The following is an 18,492-nucleotide window of genomic DNA, read 5'->3' on the forward strand; positions in this document are numbered from 1 at the left end:
CTGCAAAATGATTAGCTGATTACCCATTTGTGTTAACGAGCAGCTGAACACGTGTATCTAATAAAGTCGGTGAGTGTACATACCTTAAATCAACCCCCATGTTCAAAAATTTCCTGATTGTGAGCTGCCACAAGAGGGCAATATAGTCATGAAGCAAGGATCAAGAAATAGACTGTATTTATATGTCTGATCTGTCTGATCTTTATTTTGCACAGTCTAAGAAACATGCTTGTCCTGTGATGTGCAGGTGCAGCAGACGCCTCAGACTTTCTTTGTATCCATTAAATATTTGATGATTTAAGTTTAAAGCTTCCTTGCTGATCTTCAAGCTGGGTTTGGTTTGTCCAGTTAAATTAACACACATGATGATTGTTACATAATAACTTAAGGATTAGAAAGTTCTCTACAACCTTGTTTTTTCATTCATCAGTGCCATGTCATTGGTTCAAAATATGACATATTGACTTGTCATAGCCGGGAAAGCACAGGTGGAACTAATAACATCAACTGCTTGAACCCCTTTAATAACTGTATCATCACCGTCTTTAATGTCATTAGTTCCACCTGTGAGTCGCCTGCAATGATAAGTCAGAATGCCTGCTGTAAAATGGTCCATGAATTTTAATTCATTCGGGAATGATAAAGACAAAAAGTGCTATGGTGCACATTGGAAAGATACATTGTGCAAAACAGACTTCTGTCAAGGAAGAAAAGGAAAAAGTGGTGATCCTTTCAAGCAGAAATCAGTCAAGCTCAAAGGATGAAGATGTGCATCTTGCTCTGGAGTTCACCGTCAGTACAGCAGGAGAGCCTACTTTCTGTTTGAGCGAGGTTCAACGTGCATTTTAATAGAAACATCAAAATGTCTGTTATTGTTGTTGTGAGTTTCAAGCAAGTTCAGAAGCTACAGATCTTTTATTCAGGAAGTTCACTCATTCTTTTATACGGGAGGAAAACAGGCACCAAACTCCTCAGCAAAGGCTGCTTTGTTGTTCAGTGCGACTTGTATCTTTCTAGGAATACAAAAACATAGCATACACTTGTTCATGAAGATGTTTATTAAATGTGACGTGACTATTACAACAGTGAAGATTTACAGTGCAGTTTCTTTTCAGTCATCCCTTTTAATCAGTCCTAGTATGCTCAGATACTATTTAGTGTCTAGTAAAGGTCCCGGAAGGTCAAAATCAGAGCATGGGGAGTTTAAGCATGAACACATATTCCATTAAGATCAGATTTTTGCCTGTGTCTGTCATCACAAAACTGCACATAACCAGTCTGATCAGAGAATGAACACACATTTATCTGCTGTTTTTCTGCAGTGTGTCCTGTGGAGCCATGTATTCATTGCACAATCACACACATTTAAGGAACAGTGGAGTTGTTAGTCATCGTCACACCCTGACATGAAAACACACAGTTCATTGTGCCTAATTTTGTGGTAAACTCAACTGCTGATGAGGGTTTTCCACTCACAAATGGGAGATTTCAAATAGTTCATTGCTCAAAAACGAATATAGGATGCAGCAAATATGGATTTTTTAATTGCGATGCTAATAACAGATAATTTTCCATCAATATTAGCCGTTATCAATAAGCATTTTTTGTGAGAGTCAATAAAAATTCAGGTGCGAAGTAGCTTCTCACACATCTGCTGTTCCTTATCCTGTCATTTCTTGCAATTTCAAAACAGCCAACATCTGGCAGTTATTTCTAAAATGAGTCAGTAAAACAGCATTCAAGTGTTTTTATTTGTTATCGCAGTCTCAGACTACAGATGTAGTGCTCTCTGGATTGATCCGAACCGGCCTGGTGCTCTTCCTCAGGTCCTGCAGCTGTTTTGCCGGCTTGCCCACGCCCTCCTCGAACCTCCGTTCCACCACGGGCAGCACGGTGTCGTGGAGGAAGCTGGCGTTCTGCACGATGAAGGCCTTCTTCTCGGGGTCCTGCTCGCAGCGCAGGCTGTAGTCCACATGCTGCACGGCCACCAGGATGATCTCCCTCAGGCTCTCCAGCAGCACCATGTGCAGCTCGGGGAAGTAGAGCTTCAGGCCTTCCTCCAGGAAGCTCATCATCTGCTTGGTGAAGGCCACGATGGTGTAGCTCAGGTTCACCCAGCAGTCATCGCCCGTGTACTGCTCGAAGCTGCCCATGCCACAGCTGCGCATCTCGTCCTGCGGAGGGCAAGATTAAAATGGTAATCTTCTAACAGTGACTTAACATATGGTTTATTCATGGGAGATTAAACACTTATTGTCATTAACACCAAACATCTGGTCGGTCTTTCCTGGGGGAAATCTGCTGCTGCACAGACACAGGTAGAAATCACCACCTACAGAAGTTTACATAAGTAAACTGTACTGCAACAAAGATCTTTAGTTCACAGTTTTTCATCTAATAAATCATAATTTAGTTTTTAAATGGTAGATGATGTGAAAAATGCTCACGTTTTCTCTGACCAACAGTCAAAAACCCAAAGATATTTAGTTTGCTGTCATATAAAACACTTAAAAGTAGAAAATCCTGACACTGGAGGAGCTGGAAATTTTCTCTCAGTCAGCTTAACATTTAAAAGTCTAGTGCAGCCTTACTGAAATAACAGGTGGCCCGCCGACCAATTTCTAATTCACAATGAAAAGAAACTCTGAGACTGAGATTTATTTCTGCTGTAAAGTTGGGCATTTTAACATGGGGTCTATGGGGAACGAGCCAGCCTCTAGTGGCCATTCAAGGAACTGCAGTTTTTAGCACTCCTAGTTGGCTTCATTTTTCAGCTCCAGAGGTTGCCACTTGGTATGGAACGAGGTTGGAGACTGGAGCAGTCAGCGCCGTTGCTGTGCCTAAAAAAAAATGAGCTGCACGCTGATGTTCATCACACAGACCAAAGCGGACTCTTGCAGACACATGGAAACTATGAATTGGCCCTTAGGGGTGGCGGGAGGCCCATCAGCCATTTTCTAATTCACAATGAAAAGGAAATCAGATCCACAATGGGAACTGTTTTGTATTTTGAGTGTAAAAAAGATGCCAAAGTGCCTAAAAAAGCATCGAAATACAGTTTGCTTAAATTTTAGAAAACGTGCCAGGGGAGGACTCGCCCCCAGACCTCTTGACAGAGGTCCAGGCTGAGCCCCCGATGTCCGACAATCCTAGAAACACACCTGTGTACACCTGACCTGTGCATGGCTGCTGCTACTGGTTTTGCTTCTTCATAAAGACGAGTGAGGACAGAAAACGTAGAAAGGTTGAAAGCAAGCAGTGCATTCATACTGATTAATATCATTAATATTTGTTTATAAACTGGCCCTGGGCCTCCTGTCATTTTGGAAAAGTGGCCCCTGAGCAAAGCAAGTACGGTTTCAATGGTCTAGTGTGCGATTTAGTGGCATCTAGTGGTGAGGTTAAGAGTGCAACCAACTGAAACTTGTGAAAAATGCAAAAATGTGAATGGCCATTTTAAGAGTCAGTGTTTGGTTTGTCCGTTCAGGGCTACAGCAGAACAACATGGCCTTCTCTGTGGAAAAGGACCTATCCCTATGTAGACATAAACAGCTCATTCTAAGGTAACAAAAACACGATTCTTATTTTCATGTGATTATAAACTAATGAAAACATAGTCGTGAATATTATGTTCCATTTCTGCCAATAGATGCCCTTACATCCTACATGGTGGACCTTCAAGCAATTCATTTTTTCAGCTCTAAATTTCATCCACAAAACTGAAGAAAAACAAAGTCCCAGTACTAGAAACGCTGACATTAAATCAGCACAGAGGACCAACAGACAACACAAAAGAAGATGAGACGAAACATGAACAACACCATAGAAATCTACCTTGAGTTTAGCCAGAGCCTCGGGGGTCATGAGGTTCATCCTCCTCCACATCTCCTCAGAGTTTCGGTGCTTGGTGGCTTCGATAATAATGTCCTTGTAGCTCTGCAGGGCCGCCTTGATGTCTTTGACCAGCAGGGACTGCAGGGTGAAGGTCAGGTCCAGGCCGATCTCAGTCAGCTGCTGGCAGTGCTCCTTCGCCACTTTGACGCACTCTGCTGCTGTCGACAGACTCTCTTTACTGTCAAACACCTGATGGAGACAAAAACCCTCAATTTGTTAAGATATTTTTTGCAGTTTCACAAGAATTATTATGCTTTTACAGGCCTTCAAAGAATTCTACCTGTTACTGTCCCATCCTCTACCTACCTGCTTGCTGAAGGCGTCCACAAACATCCTCATGGCCGATTTGGACCAGACCACGAAGGCGGAGTAGCAGCCCGTGTTCCCCGCAAAGTCCATCTCAAACTCCTTGGCCGTCTCCAGCAGGCTGGTGAAGAAGATGTTGCAGAGTTTGTGGATGTAGAGCAGCGTGGCTCCTTCTATGCGCAGCTGCCGTATGGCCGTGTGGACGGCAGCAGCACGGTTCTTCAGAAACAGCTCGCAGGCCTTGGTGGACTGACCTGCAACACAGACAAAGAACTATTCACATATTTGATCTGATACTGTGGGACTGGGCAGGTTTCTCATAGCACGGATTTTAACATGTTCTAACCACATACTATACATATGGGGGTTAAAGCTGATTCCATCATGTTTTTGACTAAAACATTTTGTTAATTTTGAATGTTTTCCGTAAATACATTTTCTAAAAGGGATTTTGTTTTCTCCACTACAAGACACTGAATACCTGGCAGTGTTGAGAAGGCTTTGGAAAACATAATTTAGGAAGATACATTGTCAGCATTGTCTTGGATTTTTGATGGCATATTTATTTTTCATTATGATGTAATGTTTATTTGTGTGGACCTGAGGAAGAGTAGCTGCTACCTTAGTAGTGGCTAATGGGGATCCAAATGAATAAATAAACAAATAAATTGTCAATATGAGTGACTGGTGTCTATTCTTATCTCTTCAAGAATGCTTTTTTTTGGCAACCTGTGCTTGTCTCGGTTGAAATACTGCTATGCCAATATAATATATATATGTTGTTTAGTTTTGTCTGCTGTTTTTGTTTGTTTCTGGGGGTTTTTATGATGATGGAGTGATGATGTTCGTTTGTGTATTGGTTGTGTTGTATGTAATCACCACCTGCATACCCTGAGCTCCACCTCTAAATGCAAAAAAACAGTGAAAAAATAAATATAAGAAAATAAGATAATGAATAATTAGTAATAATATAGAAAAAGAAAAGTGGATGAAAAGGAAAAGAAAAACGAGAGAAAAATGTGGTTGGGTTAATGAAAAAAAAAGAAAGTCAATATGTTTTTAAGTTGTAGTCTCAAATATCACAGATTTACTAGCGTGTTTTGAAACTTGAACTATAATGTATTTGATTAACCTGGTCCAAATAATCTATTACCTTCAAACAAAAAAAATCTATCTCCTCTACTAGCTGTACCAGGAGTATTGTCTGCACCAAACCTTAATATATAAACACAAATATATTGTTATAATTGACAAAAAAAAAACGATCAGGACCTAATAAGTAGTAATTGGTATGCCTAAACTCTGACTGAGTGAACTCAAATTAAAATGATGACTTAATTAATGAGTAGACTTTTGCAGTAGTAAACTAAATATGTTTGGGTTTTGGACTGTTAGGTAGACAAAACAAGGAATGTGAAGACATAACCTTCAATGTGGGAAATAGAAACGGACATTTTTCAATAGTTTCCTGTATCTAACAGACCAAACAATTATATTATATTATATTAAAAAATGATTGCTAGGTGTAACCCTTATATACACTACATATGTGTGATACACTCTACACTCTAACAGCCTCCAAGGCCAAAATCTGAAAAAAAAATCTTAATACTTGTTTGCATGCTTGCTCTAAGCATTTAAAATAGATTTTAACACATGCAAATTGCTGCAAATAATATGGGATGTTCCTTTAACCAGTAAAACACTGTGGCAGAATTGAGCAGCTTTTAAAGTTGATAGGCCTGTCACAATAATTACCTTATTAACCGATCAAGGTTATGTCCATATATAATATTATATTGCCAGTTGTGTTTATATGCGTGTTTGATACATAAGAATGTCACCAAAATTTGCACCAACATGACCCCAAAAGAAATACAAGGGCTTTTAATGACCATGATAAGGCTTGGATGCAGCGCCTAAGTGTTTTTTCACAGTGTCTTAGCCGAACGAACAGAAAAAAACTATGCTGAGACACGTTTTGCTGTAATTTCTGGTAGAATTAAAAAATCACTGCTCTTTAAAATGGTGAACTTGCATTATTATGCATCTTATAAGTGGCATAAATGGCCTTAAAATGACAATAATTTTGTTTATTGCAATTATTTCTGGGACAATATATTGTCCAACAAAAGTAGAATATATTTCATGCTAAAGTGGAGGTGTGTATCTGCAGAGAAGCAAAGCTGACTTTGTGCTGATGTGTGAGGTGTTGTTAATTAACCTAGTCTGATCAGCTGGGACACGGCCCTCCTGGTCGCTTTAGGTCCACCACGAAGTGACCGATCTGGAGACAGCTCGAACACCAGAACCTCTGTCAGCTGCCGAACACGCTCATCCACCTTCAGCCTCAGCTCTTTGACCCTCTGGTTGACCGGCTGGTCTTTGAGATACTCGTTGAGCTTGTCCAGCAGGTCCACGGCGCCCTCGAAGTCTCTCTGGGCGATGCAGACATCTAGATCCTCCGGCAGCTCCTGGATCCACTCGAGGCTGAGGTCCACACTCTCTTCAGCATCTACTGGCTCGTCATCGTCCACGTCGAAAGGATTGGTGGACACCTCTGCCCTCACAGGAGACGTGGGGACCTCCTCCTCTTTCTTGTGCCTGTCCTTGGTGGCTTTGTTCTTCTTGGTTTCGTCCAGGATCTCCAGCCACTCCTTCTTGATTTTGCTGTTCTCCGCCTGGAAGATGCGACTGTCTGGGAACATGAGGATCTTGAACATGTCCTTCATGGGAGGGTTGTCCTTCACGTTGACCACAGCGAAGCTCTCCAGGTCGTACAGGGCATTGTATTTGTACTTCACGGTTCCTCTGCGGTTTGGCAGCCAGGTGGCGATTAAAAGGCAGTCGTTCATGAGGAAAGCGTGCACCTTCTGGATGGGGGACATGTTGTCGACATCAAACTCCACAAGGTCACCATTATAGACTAGGTGCCTCCCTGGGGTGTCCATGATGTTTTTACCCCCTTCTACTTTCTCCAGCAGTGAGGTCAGCGTCCTCTGCTTCAGTTCCTCTGTCTCCTTGGGGAAAGCAGCCTGCATCTCCTTGGAGGTCTCATCCTTGTCTGTGGACAACAGGGCCTGAGTGATGCTCTCCATGATGCTCTTCTGCTCCGTCAGGATGTGACTCAGCTGGTACATCTCGCTCTCCAGGTAGGAGATCTCTTTGGCCGTTTCGATGAACTGTCTGTAGTTCTTGTAGACATTTTTCTTCAGGTTTTGAGCCGTTTCGTCGGCCAAGTTCTGGATTTTTTGACGATGCTCCTGCAGGTCTCTGTCGCCATCGGACTGCTGTGACAGCTGCTTGACGTAATTTTGCGGGTCGAAATTAGGCGACTCAAGCAGCTTACGTAGTCGGCTCCCCGTTTCCGACATCTTAAGTCGTCTGTAAGTTTATTTATTTAGACAAAATGTTGACGAATTAGTGATAAATGGAGACAGAGGGACACTGCATCCGTTCATATCCGCTTGCAACCCAAACAGGAAGTTGGAATCTGGTTGACACCCTGTAACGTCACGGGATTCGGGGGAAAAGAGATGGCCAACAAATCTTATCAAAACAAATATTTTAAAATGATTTCGAGTAGTTTATAGAAGTCAAAACCCCTCTTTAAAGAAATTATTTTAAATATGAACGATATATAAGTCTTATTTTGTTGTTAAGTGCGTTTGTTTTAATCACAAAACTGCAACACAAAAATCGCGAGTGCATTTTAGACTGGCCAACTGCTTGAAATAAAGAAGACAACACTTCCCATAAGTCTTTGCAACCGTTTGAAAGACGCGAACGATTCGTCAAGTGAAGCGGAGTTACTCAACTCTAGAGCGGAAATCGAGTGTCGCAATAAGAGCTAAATATTATAAAGATTTAAAAGTAGTCGCCTATTTAACATAACAACATACACAAGTACTTCAAGTATTTAAAATATACATCCAAAAAACAAAATTAGCTGGATTAATCACACCCTTCCCTTCTTAAAATAGATTTAATTTTTCCGGAAGTTTTATTTTGAAGTCTTAACCGGTTGTTCTTTGGTTGCATTATGATAGACTTGACGCAGCAACGGTTGAGTTGGCGCTAGCTTGTCATGGACTGGAAGTTAGGAGCAACACCTTCGTCCAACATGATTTTATAAATGTTTTTTAATGAAATTATGACACTAATCCGAGTTTTTGTACAGATAGTGTATTTAGCAGACTGTCATCTGGCTCTGGTGATTCTGTCACTTGTTTGAAAATCCTGTACAAGCTACATTAGCTAGTTAGCTTCAAGAAGCTAATGTAAACTGAAGCTACGTAACGTTAGCCAGCTTACATCACCTTTTTATCAGTGTTTAGTGTTGTAATGGATGAAGATTTACTGCTCGCTATTCAGCTACAGGAGCAGTTTAATAATGAATACGAGACATCACTTTTATCAAACGGCTTTGAGGATAATGGCTTTCAACAAAGCAGCAAGAAAAGGAAAGTGGAAGTAGCTGGAGGTGGCAGTGATGTTGTCCCCTACTGGAAGCCGACTGCCCGGCCCGAGAGGCCGTTGTCCATCGTGGACGAGTCCTGGGAGACCCTGGATCCCAACCCTGATGTCAGGGCGATGTTTCTGGAGTTCAATGACACGTTCTTCTGGGGGAAACTCAGCGGTGTGGAGGTTAGGTGGAGCCCAAGAATGACACTGTAAGTCACCTATTATGATCTGTAATTATGCTGTCCTTGTTGTCAGAGGTCAAAACCACAGTGAATGTAGGTGCAGTAACGCCCTCACCTCACCAGATGTTTGTATGGGATTTTGTGTGATCATAGGAGAGAAGGGGCTGTGTGACAGTGTAAACTACACAATACACCAGTGCTGCTGGCTGCAAATGATCTCTCTACTGTAGCTTATATAAGGTTTGTCTGTCTCTAATGTCTCCTGTTCTCTATGCTTTCTTGTAGGTGTGCAGGTGTGTGTTCCTACGAGGGCCGAGGTGGACTGTGTTCAATCAGACTTAGTGAGCCTCTGCTGAAGCTCAGACCAAGAAAAGACCTGGTGGAGGTGAGGTGGATAGTAACACTGATCGTGCTTTTGCTAAGCGATCTGAGTATTCTATCAAATTCCTCTCCTGCAACTGTTTAAAAATATTTATGATACATCAATTTGCAGTATAAAGAATCACTTTAGTCAAAATAGTAAAATCCTGTCAAAGAAATAAGGATCAGAATAACTCTGAAAACTGACCACACAACTTAGTATATCATTTATGTTTTCTTCATATTGATTGATGAACAACTAACCATATGTTTTGACTTGTATACAGCAAGTTTACTAATGTTGTGATTACGCTATAAAGAAAGATACTACGTTAGATCTTGTAAAATACACCTCAAAATTTACCAGCTCTTCCTCATTACTCTTAATACATGTCAAGACATCCTTTGATAGATTTCTTATATTTTTTTTGTTTGTTGGTTGTTTCCACAGACTCTTCTTCATGAAATGATCCACGCCCTGCTGTTTGTGACCCAGAACAACAGAGACCGAGACGGTCATGGTCCTGAGTTCTGCAAACACATGAACCGGATCAACAATGCTACTGGGACGAAAATTTCTGTAGGTGTAGCTTCTATCACACATTTCGTCTCATCTTGTCACAGGCTTTTACAGAGATTGGACTAATAAAATACACCTTGCCCTCTTTTCAGATCTACCACAGTTTCCACGATGAGGTTGATGTGTACCGGCAGCACTGGTGGAAATGCAATGGGCCCTGCCAGAACCGCAGGCCCTACTTCGGCTTCGTTAAGAGGGCCATGAACCGGGCTCCATCTGCTCTGGATCCTTGGTGGGAGGATCACAGGAGGACATGCGGAGGGACCTACACCAAGGTCAAGGAGCCTGAAGGATATGGCAAAAAAGGCAAGAAGGACGGTAAAAAGGATGGGAAGACCTCAGAGAAGAAGACCTCAGAAAATGGAAAGCCTTCAAGTACAACTCCAGGTGATACGCTTGTTTCTCTGCTGTAAGGTAGATAATGCTTTATGACAACTCAAAGAAAGTCCGTTACCTGACTCTGAATTGGTATGTTTCTTTCTCAGGTTCTGGATTACAGGATATCAGGAACATTATCCCATTCAGTGGCAAAGGCTTCCTACTCGGAGGGAAGTCACAGCCCTCCACGTCGTCTTTCCCATCTCTCACACCTGTAGTGCCTTCCTCTCCAAAGAAATTCTTCACCCCTTCATCTCCAGCTAAAAGTCTCAATTCTCCTGTTCGACCCGGTTTGGATAACACAGGAATCTCTAGCTCCTTTCCCTCCATCAGACCAGGTACCTCCGCAGGGCAGAAACCACCTATAAAGAGGTCTGTCGGTAACACAAGAGCTTTTGTCAACATCAACGGCTCGCCAGTGAGAATCTCTAAACCCCGCAGCAGCAGCAGCCAAGAAGCAGATAAAATCAAACAGAAGTCACTTGAAGAACTCTTCAAAAGTTCAAGTCAGTCTTCCACCTCCAACATAGAAACTAAAAGAGATTCACTGACATCACACAACAGTGCAGGCACTGCTACCTCTGCGTCTTCCATCTTTTCTAAACAACAAACTACCCATTCAGCTTCCTCTCCCGGAACATCTAAGCCCAGTCCCATTAAACCTAGCCATTCTGTAGTTTCACCAAAAACCAAAGGCAGCCCTGCTAAACCAACACAGTCCAAGTATTTCAATCATTCCAGTAGTGACAGTACATCAGGAGCTGCCGGTGCCGCTCAGGCATCGAGGAAAAGGCCGTGGGACGACAGCAGAAGCTCCTCCAGCATCTTCGACTTCTTCCAGAAGACATTAGGCAGCAGTTCAGCAGCACCGAGGGAATTGGTTAAGACAAAAACACCTGCAATGCAGCAAAAGACTGCCACTGCCACCACCACCTCCTCTGCATCCGCCTCTACTTCCTCCCTTCATCCCTCTGCAGGGATGCAGAGTTTTACCCCATCTACTTCCTCGTCTTCCTCTTCTGCACTGATGGTCAGCTGTCCTGTGTGCCAAGCAAAGGTGCAGGAGTCAAAGATCAACCAGCATCTCGACTCCTGCCTTTCTTAACCGAGAAGGAGCAGATGAACAGTGAACGAGACGATGCAATAAAACCATTTTTAAAGGAATACCTCACCCACAAAATGACAAGTTGTATGTCGGTTTATTCACCCCAGGTTATGTTGTAAAGAAAAGTTTTTTCTCACGTGCGTTGACGATGAACGAGAATCCAAAAAACAGCGGACAGTCTTGATGAACTGAAGTAAAGGGGAACTGGGTTTAACAACAGCAAAACTATATCAAAATATCTCTTTGAAAAGTATCACACAAGTATCAACAATTTAAAACACTTTCGCATTGCTGTGGCACACATGGGTAACTCAGAATGCATGTTTTGGAAATTCGACTGGATAAAGGAGACTTGGATTATACTGCATGAGATGTTTTGATGTAGTTTTGCTGTTGTTAATTGTGGTCACCATTTAATCAAAAATTCAGGCTTCGGGCCCTGACACACTCAGCTGACGCCTCGTCGTCACTGAGCATCTGTCAACCTAGATTTTGCTGTGTGTCATGTTAGCACTAGTTGGCCCTTGTCAGCTGATTCGGCATGTTGAATTGCCGTTAGAGCCGGCAAAGCCCATCGGCAAATTAAATCACATTTTGATTGGCAGTTCAGCTCAAAAAATGAAAGTGAGGAAAGTAAACAAAGAGCTAAAGTCCAGATGGAGTGAGACAAAACCCAAGTTGTTACATGAGGTCAGATTATTTTTCTTTTTCCACTGAGCTAACCTAACCCTAACATCAGGTTGTGTTGGTTATGTGCTAACTGGCTAACTAGCATCTTGAATCCGTCCTCTTTGTCTTCCGATTATATTTTGATCAGTATAATCAAAAATGTTTGCCTTTTTGTGGATTCTACGTTCACCGTGGAGGCATGAAAGAAGAGTTTTCATCACAAATTGATGTACAAACAAGCAATTTATGGGTAAACTACTCCTTTAAAATGTCTAGAAAAGTTTCAGGGAGTTTGCTGTGTTGACTTTTAGTGATTTCATCTGAACTAAATCTGCTTTTGCGTTTCTCAACAAAGAGATTTGAAAATAAGGTTAGACTCTGTTTTTATAGTAGGAGTGGATTGTTTTCTCTGTGGTTACCTCACTGTGATAATGACAGCTCTTCTCTTACAAGTGCCTGTCTGACACTTTGTGCCTTCAGGGCGGGGCCTAACAGATGATGTAAGTTATTTGACTTTTACTTGAATTGATAATGTTTTTCTTATTAGGTAGGAAAAACAAAATGTCAGTAAATTCCCTCTGGTGGCGAGCACCAGAAACTGAAGCATTTTTGTTTTGAATATTTTAAGGATGGTATTTATATGTTACTTTCTATCATACTGATCAGTTCTGTGAAAATATCTCCACTTGTTTCACTGTAAGGCTTCCCGCAACTTGGCATGTCTGTGATCACAGCTATAATATCAGTCTTGCAGTGAAGCAATTGATGAGAGCTGACAGTATGATTTTGGTTTGAATCCTGAAGCTGCTGTGTTGTGTGTAGAAGGTCATTCTTGCCTCCTCTGGGGGCGGATGTGTTGGCTCGTTCCTAGAGTCTTATGTATCCACCTCACATCTGCATCTGCTGCCCTTCAGACAGCAGGAGACACTGGCTGACCTCTGCTGATCTGTGGGAATCACATTTCAAGCTCGTCAGCTATTTATTTCTGCTCATCTTTACATTTACACCGCACCCGTCTGCAGGGTCAGGCAGTGCACAGATATGATTGTGCCTACGGAGTAGTATAAAAACTGATGATTTTGTTGACATTTTTGTATTTTTAAGGGTGCTTAGAGTTAAAAATCCAAATTTCACTGCTACAAGATGAGAATTTTATCTCTGTATGTTCCACTTTTGTATGTTATGTTCGTTGATTAGGATAAATATGTTGGATTTTGTTGCCAAATAAAACATTTTACTGTTCTATTATCTGAATAATGTGTATGGAGTGCAGTTCAAGCCTGTGAATTATAATTGGTCATGGCATCTAACGATAGAAAACTGCTAAAATGATAAATGACCACAACACTTAATGAATCTGTACATCAATAAAACAAGACCACAGTGAGCGCCCAGCTGTTCACAGTGAAAGGAGTCGCTCTGGAGACAGGGAGAGGTTAAGGCAGACAGAAAGTGGGTGTAACAGAGCTGGTGGGCGAGCAGAAAGAGGGGAGGAGGGGGAGGGCAGAGGTCAGACAGGAGGAGGCCAGCTGCTGATCAGGACTACACCCTCCTGTCCTGTCCCTGCAGGACAGGCTGGAGCGAAGCCAGGGGCAGTGACAAAGCGTGTCGGAATACACCCATCCCATTGCAATTACCACAGTCTGCTCCTGCAGGAATCTTTGATGACCATCTGGCTGCGCATGCTTCACATTTTGAGGTGGAGAATAGATCCGGGAGAGACAGTGAAAGTTGTTATAGGTACAATATTGTGATGTTGAAACAAAGAAAGGGGTTCTTGTAAGCACAATAAGTCATATTTTGGACCCTTTTCCCAAACCAGATAAAGTTAAGTCGAGTTTTTGATCCTGCACATCTGTTAATATGACTTTATGGTGCTGAGGAAGTATGCAGTAAGATTCTACTTAAAGGGACAGTTCCTCCCAAAATAAAAAAAAAAACATATTTTTCCTCTTACCTGTAGTGCCACTTATTAATCTAGATTGTCTTGGTGTGGGTTGCAGAGTATTGGAGATAACGGCTATAGGGATGTCTGCCTTCTCTCCAATATAATGGAACTAGATGGTGCTCGGCTTGTGGTGCTCAAAGCACCAAAAAAAAAAAAAAAAAAAATTTAATAAAACTCTCAGCAATGTCTCTTTCCAGAAATCATGACCCAGTTACTCAAGATAATCCACAGACCTCATTGAGAGCAGTTTCATATAGGGACTATTTTCTTTCTACCAAACTACACCCGCAGAGGGAAGTGTACAGTTACTGCTAGCGCCCCTAGCACCACTGAGCTAGCTAACGTTACAGCTCAGCCGAGGAGGATGCCATTAATTTTTGCATCTCACACTGTCACGAGTGTGAGCCTCTCGTCCATGAGTAGATGCACACTTCCTTCTGATACAGTAAATAGCACTACAGGTAGAGGAAAAATATGTTGAAGTAAGCACAACTCCCTCTGCACGGCCAGTCTCAAGGATCAGGTGCTGGTCAGCCGCAGGAACATTAAGTAGATTATCTTGTTTTTCTCTGTTCATCATTTTGCAACTACATAAATTAATGTTAACTACATTCATATATTGTTAACATAATTTATTTTGCTCCTCACATTATAAATGGAAACTATTTAATATCGCGCACCTTACATGCAGGTAATAAGAGTTATGATGAAGTTTGGCGGAGTGATATATGAGATGTGAGATGCCACTCTTGTTGTCGATTTTCAGTTGTCCTACCTTCTTTGGGAGATTAAAGTGGAACAGACAGAGGAAAAAAGTCCAGCCTCACATATTTGTATTCATTTTTTTGGACTTTGGACTCAATATTTGCTTCTTTTCTTTCAAGTATATCTATTGACTTTTCTTCCTTTTACAAACAACAGTACTGAACAGCTCAGCACAACACTGGTCTGCACAGCCATCAAGAATAAAAATGACGAATCATTTAGATAGGAATAAAAAACAACAGTACAATCCATAGGTGCCGCGTCTATGGTTTTATCAATCGACCATTTGTGGATTGAAGCAAACAGGTCAGGTATTTGAGAGGAAAACAGTCCCTGATTATGTTGTGATGGTTTGCCTTAGAAGGTGGTTTGTGATTTATCAATAACAAAGAGATATCCTTGCAGCATATGCAAGAATATGGTACAATCTGTTAGCAAGTACCAACAGTTGCATCCTGACAGGGGTGACCCAGGAGTAAAGACAAAGGATTCATACACAAAGCAACTCCAAACCCTTTTCCCATTTTCCCATCTCGTTCCCATCGTCTACCAGTATGCTTGAATTTTAGGACAGAGCCAGACACAATGTGTATAAGTTCCCATTGAGACTTTTCATTTTAGACACAGAGGTGAAACGTAGGGTTTCATTTTGTGTCTTTTAGGAATCTTTGCTTTTTAGGGGAAATGTTTGATCATTTTACCTCTTTGGGCCTTGAACGGTTATTTAAATGAGAACTTGAGAAATGTTTAGGGATCTGTTAACAACTCATAGAAACATGACAAGAGGCCCCAACTAGACACTGTTTTTTTTTCAGACGTCACAAGGCAAAAATGTTGGGAAAAAAAAGAGCAATAGTTCTCTCTGAAGTTTAGTGGAGTAGAAGAAGTAGCAGAGCTTGGAAATACTTGAGTAAGGTCAGTAGTAAGGTACCTCAGTATGAGGGGAAGCACTTGAAGGCAACACACACATTCCCACAGTGGGAAGTTACTCATTGTTTGCTGTCTTCAATGGAAGGAAGACGCTGTTTTAATCATCTAGTGACTTCAAAGCAGGGGAATGTGAGGTACATTGTAGTCACCGTTGGACCTGAATGCACCACTGATGAGTTTTTATGATGCTTTTATGTTGACCTGGCTTCCAAATAGATTTTGTTTGTGATTTTATACTGTAGGACAAAGAAATATAGGCCTATACGTTAAAATTACCATAGGTCATTCTGCTCCCTGAGAGGCCCCTCCGCAGAGGAAAACTCATGTCTGTGACAGCAGCTGTTCTAACCGGACACTCCTCTTCCCTGACCTGCTGTCCTCTGACACACTATAGGAAGCTGACCTCCCCCTGCACACACACACACACCCTCCCTCCTTCCCCTCAGACCTATTGTGTGGCTCTGACAATGATGTATCCCAGACAAGCTCCAAGTTCAATGCAATGTTGTTCCGTCAGCTAAATGGGACTCAAGCACACTTTGGGGTGATTATTTCTGGAAGAGGTGCCAGATTTGTCTCCGCACAGCTCATCCATCAACAAATGTTAATTACAGGGGTATTTTTAGATATATATTGTAGCCTATGTGATGTAAAATGTGAAGTCACCAAATCACGAGTTTAAAGGGAGATGATTTCATTTGAATCCAGCACAAAGCACAGCAGAGTCAACAGATTATAGTGTATAGAAATCAGTACATTTATTGTCATTTTCAACCTGAATTGTCTCAATTTATGCTGTTTTTGATAAATCACCATAAGGCTGAATGATATTGTCATATCTTGTCATGTTCAGTGGACCCCTGTGATTTCATTCATGATTTAGAGTGTGGTGGAAATCCTCAACTGACTTATTTAAAATGGGAAATGTTGAAACTCATATTCCATGCATGGTGGAAAGTATCTTATGAGGCAAAGCAAATGTACAGTATTTGCACCACAGAGCTGCAACTAAAAATAAATTTCATTACATAAAAGAAGTACTGTGGTCACGTTTTAAATCAGTATTTATTTCTAATTTTTAATTTCTGGTTGCATAATATTTAATGCATTCAATTAATGTGGGAACGTATGGAAGAATTTTGCTTTTTTTTTTATCTGTAAGTTTTTTTTACTTTACTTTACTTTTAATTTTTGTACAATCCATTAATTAATGAGTTTATTGAATGTCAGAAAAAAGTGAAAAATGCCTGTAAAAATTCCCCAGAGCCCAAAGTGACATCTTCAGTTTGTTAATGTAGTCTGAACAACAGTTTAAAACCCAAAAATATTCAATTAAACATGATATATAAATGGAAAAAAAGCAGCAAATCCTCACAAATGAGAAGCTGGGGTCAACAGATGTCACGCATTCTTCTTGATAAATGACTTATATTATTTTTTAATTCGCAAAATTGGCAATAAATTCACAGCTGATGGATTAATTGTTCAGCATATTTTACCAACAGATGTTCAAAAGGCTTAAAATAAGACATAAAACAAGATTACACAGACAATGGGGGGTGAAAAGTAAAATAAAGACAGATAAAATGAAAGACAAGCAATGAGTGAATGCATTATGTGTCATATTTGGTGTCCTTTGTGCCGACATGAGGACTTCCTGTAAATTTTTAGCCTTTAGCAACATATTTCTTTCCAGAGACAAAAGCGGATATCTTTAGAGCATTATTAGCCAGCCTACGGTAAGTGACGCAAACCCATTGTGCTTTTTAGCAAGGCAGATTAACACGAGCCGGCCACGGTTACATGCATCCCCAGGGGGTGCCATCATACGCCTAATCCTTTGATCTCAGGAGGCAGTGATGGTGATGGTGGTGGTGGTGGCAGTGGTGATGGTGGTGTTGAAAGCTTATAGAGAGGTCCGTCTGCTCATAAAACCCTCACACAAAACAGATTGCCCTTGATCAGTCTTTTTAACGGTGCAGCTGTGGACTGTCAGCTGATGGCTAATTGTTTCGAGAGCAGGATTAGGCTGCTCAGAGTGGACGTGATGCTTTTCAAGGGCAAATGGTGATACGGTGTTGACTGATGGCATGGAGTTAAAATGGTTAAACAGTCATATTGTTTTTTTAAAAGCTACATATTTATTGATTTTCACTTAGTGATGACAGTAATTGTTACACATGGCAGGGTTATAGCATGTCATAAACACAGTGACAACAAATCACAAATGTCTTCCCTTCCCGTTAGCCCTGCCCCGAACTCACCTGTCTGATATTGTCTAGAAATAATGGCCCACACGAGTAAATATATGTCACAGGTGAGATAAAGAGGAGCAGTAACAAACAAGCTTCTCAGCAGCAAGACGGCAGGTGTAGATGAGATTCGCCCTGAGATGCTGAAGGCTCTGGACATGGTCGGGCTGTCTTGGTTGACACAGTGTCACATGGAGGTCGGGTATGGTGCCTATGGAGTGGCAGACCAGGGTGGTGGTTCCCATTTTTAAAATGGGGGACCAGAGTGTGTGCTTTTATTATTGGGGTATCACACTGCTCAGCCTCCCTGGGAAAGTTTACTCCAGGGTGCTGGAAAGGAGACTCCGACAAATTGTCGAACCTTGGATTCCAGAGGAGCAATGCAGATTTCGTCCTTGCCATGCTGGTGGCATCATGGAAGTTTGCCCATCCAGTCTACATGTGTTTTGTGGACGTGGAGAGAGCTTATGATTGTGTCCCCCAAGGAGTCCTGTGGGGCATACAGCTGGAATACAAGGTACTGGGTCCATTGCTATGAGCCATCAGTTCTTGTATACCTAAATTGAGACCTGCGTCCACACACTCGGCGCAAAGTCAAACATGTTCTCAGAGGGTGTTGGCCTCTACTAGGGTTATTCTTTTTTACTGATTCTGTTCAT

The 18,492-nt window shown here is 41.6% G+C and overlaps 2 protein-coding genes across 2 annotated transcripts; one reads left to right on the plus strand and one right to left on the minus strand.

The window, feature by feature from the left end:
- Positions 1-1,040: 1,040 nt before the first annotated feature.
- Positions 1,041-7,691, minus strand: exoc8 (exocyst complex component 8). The gene is made up of 4 exons (XM_033649446.2): positions 6,425-7,691; positions 4,201-4,454; positions 3,835-4,083; positions 1,041-2,174 (listed from the first exon to the last, which is right to left on the minus strand). Exons 1-4 carry the CDS (start codon positions 7,572-7,574, stop codon positions 1,767-1,769), a joined length of 2,061 nt encoding a protein of 686 aa, XP_033505337.1. The 5' UTR covers positions 7,575-7,691; the 3' UTR covers positions 1,041-1,766.
- Positions 7,692-8,269: 578 nt separating this feature from the next.
- sprtn (SprT-like N-terminal domain) lies at positions 8,270-13,183 on the plus strand. The gene is made up of 5 exons (XM_033647812.2): positions 8,270-8,873; positions 9,132-9,231; positions 9,658-9,786; positions 9,879-10,173; positions 10,272-13,183. Exons 1-5 carry the CDS (start codon positions 8,545-8,547, stop codon positions 11,267-11,269), a joined length of 1,851 nt encoding a protein of 616 aa, XP_033503703.2. The 5' UTR covers positions 8,270-8,544; the 3' UTR covers positions 11,270-13,183.
- Positions 13,184-18,492: the final 5,309 nt, after the last annotated feature.

The sequence above is a fragment of the Epinephelus lanceolatus genome, chromosome 13 (assembly GCF_041903045.1).
Source record: "Epinephelus lanceolatus isolate andai-2023 chromosome 13, ASM4190304v1, whole genome shotgun sequence".
NCBI lineage: Eukaryota > Metazoa > Chordata > Actinopteri > Perciformes > Serranidae > Epinephelus > Epinephelus lanceolatus.

What these genes read in the sequence shown, in the direction of transcription:
- exoc8 (XM_033649446.2), bottom strand. Translation starts at nt 7,574, where the DNA reads ATGTCGGAAACGGGGAGCCGACTACGTAAGCTGCTTGAGTCGCCTAAT. An exon ending in GTCCCAGCTGATCAGACTAG is followed by an intron (nt 4,455 to 6,424) that starts GTTAATTAACAA and finishes TCTGTGTTGCAG; the next exon opens with GTCAGTCCACCAAGGCCTGC. An exon ending in TGGACGCCTTCAGCAAGCAG is followed by an intron (nt 4,084 to 4,200) that starts GTAGGTAGAGGA and finishes TGTCTCCATCAG; the next exon opens with GTGTTTGACAGTAAAGAGAG.
- sprtn (XM_033647812.2), top strand. Translation starts at nt 8,545, where the DNA reads ATGGATGAAGATTTACTGCTCGCTATTCAGCTACAGGAGCAGTTTAAT. An exon ending in TGGAGCCCAAGAATGACACT is followed by an intron (nt 8,874 to 9,131) that starts GTAAGTCACCTA and finishes GCTTTCTTGTAG; the next exon opens with GTGTGCAGGTGTGTGTTCCT. An exon ending in CAAGAAAAGACCTGGTGGAG is followed by an intron (nt 9,232 to 9,657) that starts GTGAGGTGGATA and finishes TTGTTTCCACAG; the next exon opens with ACTCTTCTTCATGAAATGAT.